General features: G+C 35.4%; 1 protein-coding gene across 1 annotated transcript; it reads left to right on the plus strand.

The window, feature by feature from the left end:
- Window positions 1–723: 723 nt before the first annotated feature.
- LOC110096132 (CASP-like protein 5B3) lies at window positions 724–9,505 on the plus strand. The gene is made up of 3 exons (XM_020821906.2): window positions 724–1,037; window positions 2,795–2,927; window positions 9,156–9,505. Exons 1-3 carry the CDS (start codon window positions 907–909, stop codon window positions 9,354–9,356), a joined length of 465 nt encoding a protein of 154 aa, XP_020677565.1. The 5' UTR covers window positions 724–906; the 3' UTR covers window positions 9,357–9,505.
- The last annotated feature ends 1,021 nt before the right edge of the window (window positions 9,506–10,526 follow it).

The raw sequence follows: 10,526 nt of genomic DNA on the forward strand, positions 1-10,526 counted from the left end.
TAAACCAAGCCCAAGCCGTGGTTAGCCAAAAGAGGAATGATGTGGTCCCCTCCTCTCACTTAGCCCAACCATGTCACTCTCACCCAAGCAGCCTTCTCCTTGGCTCCCAAACACACTCTCTCCCCAAGTTTCTTCCCTCTGCCTCTCCATGAGTTTGTCTACCTTCTCCAAGTATTTCCACACCATTTCATTGCTTCCAAAACTTCCATTGGTGAAGAGAGAGAGAGAGAAAGTAAATATTTGAATCCACTTTCAATTGATTCAGAATCAACCATTGGAGTCTTCTACACAGTTGAAGAGGATTTCTCCAAGAGCAAAACAAGTCCAAGAATACTCAAATCCATTCACTGATTGATAACACTTTTAGGTTTTTTTTTTTTTACTTTTAGTTTAAACTTATATTTGGCTCACGAGCTCGTATTCAATGGCATAAGCCGAGCTAAGGCTTGCCTTTTGAGCTCAACTTGACTCATTTGTACTCCAAGCCCTACGTGAGTTCTCATCGTGATCTTCTCTTTTATGGTAGATTTGTTTTGACCTCCTAGCCTTGATTGAGAGTTTCATCAGTAGAGTTAATAAATATGATATTATATATCAATGTTAAAATTTAGATAATAAAAACGTTAATAAAAAAGGTGATATTTATAAATCTCTAAAAAAAATTATCCCCGAGGATAATTCAGAGGAAATAAAAAAATAAAAATAAGAAAAGAAGCCCTCAAATCTTCTCAGAAGCCCGAGTTCCACTAGGGTTTTATTTGCCCCTTCTAAGATTCAAGTCCAGAGTAGCCTCGTGCGTGAAAGCTACATGCTTGTTCTGAGATGAAGCCAGAGCTTGCGGGTACTTAAGACCTGAGTAATCGCTTGTTTTTGCCGAACTGGGAGGAGGAAGAAGACGAAGAGGATATGAAGTTGGTGGTCGGGAGCCCGGGCACAGTAGGTGGATTGCTTCTCAGGACGGGGCAGTGCCTATTTTCTAGTGCTGCGATCGCTGTAATGGTATCAGCGTCAGGCTTTTCCAACTACACAGCCTTCTGGTAATCCACGCATCGTCGCATTCATATCCTTTAACTTCCCTTATAATTTGGGTTTCTGAATGTATTTTTTAATTTAATGACAATGGAAAGAAGCTATATTGCTTGATTACTTTGGTTTTTTCTTATGGCTGATTTGGTAAGTTTATGGCGTCAGGAAATGATGAAATAGAGGAAAGTGCAGGTAATGGAGATATATAATGTGTTTTCTTTCTTGTGGTATGTAGGATACTAGAATTTACTTGGAATAGCTTATTAGTTATTGTTGATCCAAAGATCAATTTTTGTTAGTAATCCATTGTGTGAAATCTGGGGTTTTATTCTCTTTGAGGTTCATGCAGTTTTATATAACAAAATTTTGTACTATTTCTATTTGTTGTGTGCAGTTATTCATAAATTACACCAATCTTAATTGCATGAAGTTGAACGATTTGTATACTCATACATGCCCATATAGGTAACTTATAGGTGTCTAATAGGTTCCTGTTAAAAAGCTTAACTAGTGGGATCACGTGGTCAAAGCGGCACTCTCCAGAAGAAAGCATATCTTGACATAACAGTAGCTGACACCAACATGTGGGCAAACACCACTCTCCGCTGTGGAGATAACAGTGTGCATACTTGCCTTGGGAGATTAGACCAAGGGTATTGTCATCCTTAGCATCTCTAAAGGATTTTCCTAGACCAGTCCACGCCTGATGATCATTCGCCTCAATAAAACTTGTTCACTTGTAGCAGTTGTCCGCGATCAAGGTTAGCCGTCTACCGCAAATGCTCTCGGTCAAGCTACAAGAAGTACACTCCTCAAAAGCCCTTGACAATGGTTTTATTGATTGGATACATCCCTCATCACAACCACTTTAATCTAGGGGACTTGTCTCTTATTCCTAGCATTATTTACCTCAATTTTGTTGTTTAACTCTCTATCCATTGTTGGGTAGAATGTTGATTTCTTTAAAGTTAATACAAATTTTCATAATACTTTCTTTGCATAATTTTCCTTCTATCTATAGTTACTATGCATAATTGTGTTTTCATCATGATCGCTATTTTCATCATCAGCATGATCATAACCTTATCCTAGCTATTGTAGTTGGCTTTATGAATAATCATTCTTCATTCATTTCAATTGTGTGTTGCACAAGTTGTGAATGTAGAATGAAGATTCATAAAGTTGACCAAAACATTTAAGATAAGGCTAATTCATCTATCTTTTGAGTAGTTCTTTCATAAGAATGGTCTCTAGTGTAATTAGTTCATTTATTTCCTAACTAAATTTCAGGTTGGTGCATGCCTTGCTCTCTTACGTTATTTTTATCAATAATTTAATCTCCTATTTTTATGGGTTCAACATAGATGTTCATCATTAAATCTTGATATATCAACATTTCCTGATGCCACTTCATTTTCAGTCATATTAGTTTCTACCATTCTTGTTGTTTTTGGAAGTCATATGTGTTATTGTATACAACTATGTTATAAATGTTGACATGATGGTGATTATCACTCTTGTCCTTATACCTAACTTAGCTTTCAACGCAGACATTGAATGGGAGGCTCCCCATCAGCTGATATCAACTTTCTTTATAATTTTCCCACCTAAGATAGACTAAACTAAAATATATTCTCCATGGCAAGCATTCTGTGAAGTTGTTTAGTTTTGCTAGTTTATAATTTTCATTTTTCTTGCAATAATTTGATTTCTTTTAAGTTTATGATACTCTTTAAAACCTTATGCGTGGGCAGTTTATGCTTTTCAGCTACTTGATTGCTTCCATGGGACTACAAGCGCTGTGGAGCCTCGGACTTGGCTGCCTAGATTGTTATGCTTTAAGGATGAAAAGAGATCTTAACAACCCTGTTTTAGTCAGCTTGTTTGTGGTTGGGGACTGGGTAACCAATTTTCATCCTAGCAGTTCATTCTTGCGTCTATGCACTTATTTTTTGCATAGTTTTTCATACAAACTATACATACAAAAATAAGTATATATATATATATATATATCACTTTCCCTTTAACAAGAATTGAGAGGGACATATCCACATGTTGCGAAAAGCGGGCTAAGGTAGAGAAGAAGATATTGTTGTTGCTGGCTTGCTGCCATTTCAGTCTTCTTTGTATCTCTATCTCCCTTTTTCTATTTGCATGTTGTTGTGGAATGCTTCAACACATCGGAGGCATTTATTTATATAATTTTTAGAGTTAGTAAGTGTCAAGTTTGAGTTTATTAGATAGATGGTGGTAGATATCAAAATGTCGGTAGATATGCTATAAATTTACAAGAGTTATTGTATGAGTTAGGTAAAGAAAATTTATTTTCATATTTTAATAATTTTTAATATCTTAACAAAGTATCAAAGCCCAGCTATGGCTCAGCTTTCAACCCTCTCCACTCCCCACTTCTCCAAATCTCGTCTTTTTCTCATGCTCCACACATTTTCCTCAAACCGCTTTCTTGCTCACGCTTTGCGTTCAATCGGTTACTCTTGTATTATGTTATCATATCATGCTAGTTAGCTCGTGCTTTGCACTTATCGCTCTTTCTTGTACTATGTTGGTGTGCCACACTCTTGTGCTGCTATGTTGGACCACTCTCACCATCTCTTTGCTCCTGTGCCTCAACGGTCATGTGTCTCCATCCATAGTTTGAAGCACTGCAACGCACAAGATGCAACCTAGCTCCATCTACAGACCTTCAGACATGTTGTAGCCCTACAACCTCTCTTTATGTTATGTAATCTTCTCCCTGACATTCCCCTTGCATGTGCTATTGCCTACTTCTAGTTGAGCATGCGTTTACTAAACAATCTCTTGCCATGATTGATCCTTTACAACCTCATATGAATGTAGTCTCTCAATCTAGCCAATCAACATGTTGCAACAACTACCCTTGAATCTAATGGTCCTCATTTTGGAACTATTTCTACCTCGCAAAACGAATTTTATCTCCTACTTCAACACTCTAGTTGGCTACCTTGGCCTTTCATGCAACTTCCTCCTTTGATTCAACCATAATTGCTTATTATGGTTTGTCTTAGGTCTTTTTTGGTGCTTCTTCCAACATGGTAGGGATTCATAATTATTTTAATCCCTTACCTTTCAATCTTTCTCTTCTCTCATTGTCATTGTGTCTTTAGATAATGATTTATTTGTCTTTACTCTTCATTAACCTTAAATAATGCCTTATATATTTGCACTTTCCTGTAAAATTATTGTTTATCAATTGTCTTACTAAATCCCACATATGTTCAACAATGTTTTATCCCTACCATTGTGTTTTTCATGATCTCAACTACTAGATTTTCTCATGCTGTTCCGTTTGTACCTCTTTCTTTGACTCCCACTCTTTCTCGTTTGAGAGTTTATACTCGTTGGGCCTCCTTCTGATGCATATCCTTTGATCTAATCAACTTTGGTCACACAATTATTTATGTTGAAAACCTCTCATCTTGTATGATTAATTGCTATAAGGTACACAAGCTATAGTAATCATTCGATACAATCTTTTACGTCCTTTGATAATTTATCTTCTTTATTTTGTTAAATTGCCTTGTCTCTTTTCGCTGTCTCTATTCTCTGGATTTATTAGGAACCGTTATTTGATCCTAATTGGTAGCAAGAAATGGATGTTGAAATGAGGGTGCTTTTTTTACTCTCACACATAATACCTAGTCACCCCCCTCTATTAAAGAAAAACCTATTTCATGCTATTGAGTTTTCAAGATCAAACCTAGTCACCCCTCTATTAGAGCAAAGCCTATTTCATGCTATTGAGTTTTTGTTATAGATCAGTAATATATCTTTAGTCAAATAAATACAAATTAAATAATCTATATATATGTAATAAGTACTAGTCTTTCTTTTATTCTATTTTAAGTTTGTATTAGGTAGACGAATTCTATATATCATAAACTTGATATATATTGTAAACTCGGTCTACCCAAACATTATAATTACCTGTTCTCTTATTAGAAAGTGTTATGGAATGAAAGATTTTGGTTTCTCTTTCTAGCCTCTCTTCTTCCTTGAGGAGTCTATAGCTACTCAAAAGGTGCCTTCTCCTTCTTGTTGCAGATCAAGAAGCATAACAAATGGTGCTCTCGCAAACCATCAAGATTCCTTTCAACAGCTGCCTACACTCCTGCAGTCCTGTATTTCACCAGTTTCTTGAACTCTGTTTCCTGTAGTCTGCCAATTTCCCGCAGTTCAGTGTAGTTCCTGCAGTCTGCCAGCAGCAAGAATGCTGTTTCAGCCCTCTTTTTGCTGCTTTCTTCAGTAAACCAACCACAAGAAGGCTGTTTTCTTCAGCAAGCAACCCTCTTCATGTTGTTTTCTTTAGCAAACCAGGCGCAAAAAAGCTGTTCGAACCCTATTTTGCTGTTTTCTTCAGCAAATCAGCCTTAAGAAGCCTGTTCCAGCCCTCTTCTTGCTGTTTTTTCAGCAAACCGGCCTTCCAAATCCTTGCTCTTCAGTTTCCTGCAGCATTCCTGCCGCCACTCTCCTGCATTCAGCGTCAGGAATCCGCCTTCACTCAAGCCATCAAGACCTGCTGTTTACAAGAACAGCCAACCCTTCCTCCAATTGCTCCCGCCACTACCTTCTGTTGAAAGAATCGGCCACCGGCTTCTTGCATACCGATTCTTCCATTTGCTGGACAAACCGACACCATTAGTTTAAAAAAACTATATCTGGCATATCAACCATCCCTCCGCTAGCCAAGGTTTAAAATTACGTAATTGGGTATTGAGGCATTTTTCTTTCATGAGGCGAGGCAAATGCCTCAATGTGTTTTGAGGTGTAAGCCTCAAAATCCAAAAATTACGTAAAGTAAAAATAAATGTTAAAAGTTATTTTTTATATTATACCCAAATAATATATTAAAGAATAACATATTAACTTTTCATTGAATTATAAAGTAATAAATTGACATACATATGAAACAAAAAAATCCATGAGATGTAAAATGACAAGTTACAAATTGTGTGAAATATAATTGAAATCAAAATATTACAAGAGCAAAACAAAATGAACTATATAAATTACGTAAAAGTATCATATAACATCAAGTTCAACTCAAAGTTCCTTCTTTGTCAGTTCTCCGTTTATCCACATTTAATTCCTAAAAAAAAACTGCCATAATTGACAACAACTCATAAATTTTCTACATTGTCAGCACATGAGGACGTCTTTATTTGAGACATCGTCATAACAAATTGGTCTTTCCCCTGCCTCATGATGTGGAGTTCAATACCTCTCAATCTATTTCGCCTTCATTTATTTTAATCATTTGTCTTTTTCATAAATATTTATCATTAACATAAAGATAAGAATAATACTCCAAAATTTTTAGAAGAGGAGGTGGTGGTGGTGTGCCGCTTTCAATTGATTCCCGGCGGTGGCTACGATTGTGGTGGCTACGACAAAGGTGGTGGGCTGGAGGTCGAGGCGGTTGAGAGAAAGTTATTGCGGCTTAAGGGTGCATGAATGCATGATTTATTTGGGGTTTAGTTTAGGATTTAGGTAAGGTTTAATAAAAAATATATAAATTGGGCGAGGCGTGTCTCAAGACATGCCTCAATCAGGCTAAGGTATAAGTCTCGTTAAAAAGGCTCGAGGCATAAGCCTCGAAGCGTGTATCACTGGAATTGCGTGTTTCACTTGCATTCTTGGTCCATCTGCTGAATTCCTTCTCCACAATTTCACCTTCTCCTACAAGTTTATCTTTTCTTACCCATCATCTACCATTATCAAATTCTATCTTACTCAAACAATCTCACATTCATTTAAGCTACTATAAGGTTTACCTCAATCTCGTACAATTGATCAACATATTCATCTTCCATCGTTATCTCAACTAGTTAATTTCGTACATATCATTCTCCATATTTTCAAAAGGATGCTAATGGTACTTGGCATGTTTACATTAACCCTAGAGCACTTAATATATTCAACAACATCAAGCCTTTATCCCATTATGTGGGGTCGGCTACATGAATACTTTTTCTCTATTGTGTTCTGTTAAAAGTAAAGTTCTCATTTAAATTTAATAAGAAAATATCATTTTTAATATTTTATAACCAAGTCTTTTTAGGTCTACATCTATCTTTCTTAACATAAGTCAAATCTAATTCATCTACTTTCCTAACCAGGTCATCAGAAGGCCGCCGTTTTATGTGACCAAACCATCTAAGGAGACTCTCTAATCTTATCTTCCACTGGAGCTACTCCAACTTCTTCACGTATATGCTCATTTCGTATTGTGTCTTTAAGAGTGAAGCAACTCATCCACTTGAGCATCCTCATTTCTGCAACACTTAACTTAATATTATGCTTATCTTTTAATGGACAACATTTTATACCATAAAGCATTGCAGGTCTAACCACCATCTTATAGAATTTTCCTTAAAGTTTGAGGGGGACTTTTCTATCTCCCAACAAGCCTGATGCATTCCTCCACTTAAACCATCTAACTTAAATTCTACTAATAATATCCCCATCTATATCACCATCACCTTAATATATTCATAATTAAAGATAAATTTACCATTCCAAAAGTATATGAACATTTTGTTGAATTACATAGAGTTTTTTTTCAAACTTCATTTTTGTTCTACCTCTCAGCAAGTTAGAATTCATTCTAAAAACTATTTATGATGGTCACTATGAATATATCCTTATACTTTTTTCCTTCTACCTTTTTACAACTTCGCGGTCAATTTTTGTTGCAATGGAAATTAAATTTTTGGATGATGCCATATGGGAAATTTTGCATCCCTCTCTGTCTTTTTCTTCACTCAACCTTGATGACAAGGTTGTTTTTCATGACGATGGGAGTATTATACATCAACAATATATTTTTAACCAAATAAAATTTAAACTAAACAGTCTATACATTTGTAATAAGTACTAGTTTATTTCTTATATTCTATGTTAAATTTGTGTTTGGTAGACAAATTCTATATTGTAAACTGTTTTATATTGTAAACCTGGTCTACCAAAGCATTATAAATATATTTCCTATTGTAAGAAAATGTTATGGATTGACAGATTTCTGGTTTGTCCCTTTCTAGCCCCTCTTCTTCCCTTTTTCTTTCTTAAGGAGTCTACACCTACTCAAAAGGTGCCTTCTACTTCTTGATGTAGATCAAGAATCTAACAGTTTTCTGAATCAACTTTCATATCGATGGAATTATTAGCCACTACAAAACTCAATTGGTGAATAAGGGATACACAAAGTTCATGATATCAACTATTTTGAAACTTTTCCACCACTTGCTTAACTTAGTTTGCTGACTCTTAACGGTCATTAATCGACAACGAACCGTTGTCTAAATTGATGTCAAATGCCTTTCTCTGCGATAAATTATCTTAAACTACTTCTGTGCAGCAACCTTACGGATGTATTGCTCTGGATGAAAATAAAATCTGTAAACTTTAGAATTCATATTATGGGTTGAAATAAAGTCTTCAGGTTTGATTTATTAAATTTTATGAAGTCTCTGTTGATTTTGGTCTTCGAAGCAACTCTCTTGATCATTTGCTTTTTGTTCTCTGGTATTATATTCCTTGCTATATACGTTAACGAGTAATTGACAATTATATTTCTAGCATTCAAGAGATTAATCAATATCTTTAAAAAGCATTTTTATCAAGTTTTGAAGCTTCCGTCTCTGCATATCTTTGCAACGAGAAGTGAAATGCAATTATATGTTCTTATGAGCTGCTAATGGAAACTAAACAAACCTGTATAGAGTGTTAGAACTACAAGACAAGTGGGATTTATGGGAAGTCTTCATGTAATTCTTATAAGGGGTCAATTCAGGTTTATGGGTTGAGTTCAGGATTGATCCAAACATTGAAACAGATTGAATATGGTCAACTTAAACACAATCCATTTATTAAGAAGGTTGAAACTCTCAACAAACTTGATGCAAGCAAATTTGAACCCAATGCAACCCTAAATTAACAAAATGCTCAAGTCATGTTGGACTAGTGTCAACTTTACCTTAAAATTTTAAAAAAATCCCTCAAATTGTTTTCAGATTGACTTGCTTTTTGGTAAAACATCTTATGAATGTTGAATTTCAATGTTCTGAAGCTATTTTATATGTCAAATGCAGGTAACTGCAACTTTATCACTTGCAGCAGCATGTTCTTCTGTAGGCGTGACAGTACTTTTTGTAAATGATTTAGAGTTTTGCCGCTTGTATCCGCAGCTTCCATGCTACAAATATGAGATTTCCATAATATTTGCGTTCATCACTTGGCTATTAATTGCCATGTCTTCCCTCGTCATGTTCTGCCTGCTAGCCTCAGTTTGACTGCACCTTGTAACTGTACCATTTGTTTATTTGTTTTTTGCAATGATCAAAGCTACATTTATCATTGATTAAATTTCAATGTTTGAGTGCGCTTTTCACTTTATCATTTATGTACTTTATTCATGTATCGATCAAAACTGCAAGTATCATTATCAATCTCTTTTATTTTTTCTTACAATGAGCTGCTCTATTTTTGCCTTGTTTTGCAGTGGGAACTGTCTCATGAGTCAATTCAAATCTTAAAATTTTAATTTAATTTTCATATGAATTAAAATCTAATTTTGTTAGATGAAGATGTAGTAAATTTAGCTTGTATATTCCATGAAATCATTAATTACAAATTTTGATATTAATAATATATACAGTTAATCACACAGCACCTCAACTCTTGAGAAAAAAAAGACAACCGCAAACGAAAAGCATAGTAATAAAACATAAACAAAGACGCATTAATTAGCAATCCTTAATCTTGAAGCGGCGAGAATCGGATCGGCGGACCACAGGCTGTTTGTCGCCGGCCGAACTGAAAAAACGCAGGCTCTCCGACGGGGTTTGGTGTCTTCCGGAGTCGCCGGTCGGCAGTCGCATGTAGGAAGCTGAAGGCGAGGGCGAAGAAGAATTGCTCAACCATGAATCCTTCCTCTGTTGGCCGCTTATGGCTCTGCAAATGTACGGAATCAACCCTTCCATTTTTAATGAGCGATAGACAGAGAGAGAGGAAAGATGAAGAAGAACAAGGCGGTGGCCCCTGGCCGTGTGACGAACTGCGGAGAGGATTATGGTTTAAAAAGGGGAGGATTTTGATCTAGGCCACGCAAGTTGAATCCAGCTGTCAATCGACGGTCAGAAACGGCGACTTCAATTCACCGTGTGCTTTTTATGCATCATAATAATCATAAGGAAAATACTAAGTTTAAAATCTAATTTATTTTCAAAATTTAATATTTTTGTTACTTTTATTTATTTCTAAATTCAACCATTTTACTGGCTTTAATGAAAAATATTTCCTCATAATAGTTAACATAAATTATTTTTTTGGTTAATATTTGAACATCAAAAAAAAAAAAAAAAAAAACTAAATATTCAGGTTGCACCATCAAATAAGAATAATTACTAATTAATTTGATTTAGTAAGAAAGAATGGATAAGTCTTTAGATAGCATTTAGCCA

The sequence above is a fragment of the Dendrobium catenatum genome, unplaced genomic scaffold (genome assembly GCF_001605985.2).
Source record: "Dendrobium catenatum unplaced genomic scaffold, ASM160598v2 fragScaff_scaffold_99, whole genome shotgun sequence".
NCBI classification, from domain to species: domain Eukaryota; kingdom Viridiplantae; phylum Streptophyta; class Magnoliopsida; order Asparagales; family Orchidaceae; genus Dendrobium; species Dendrobium catenatum.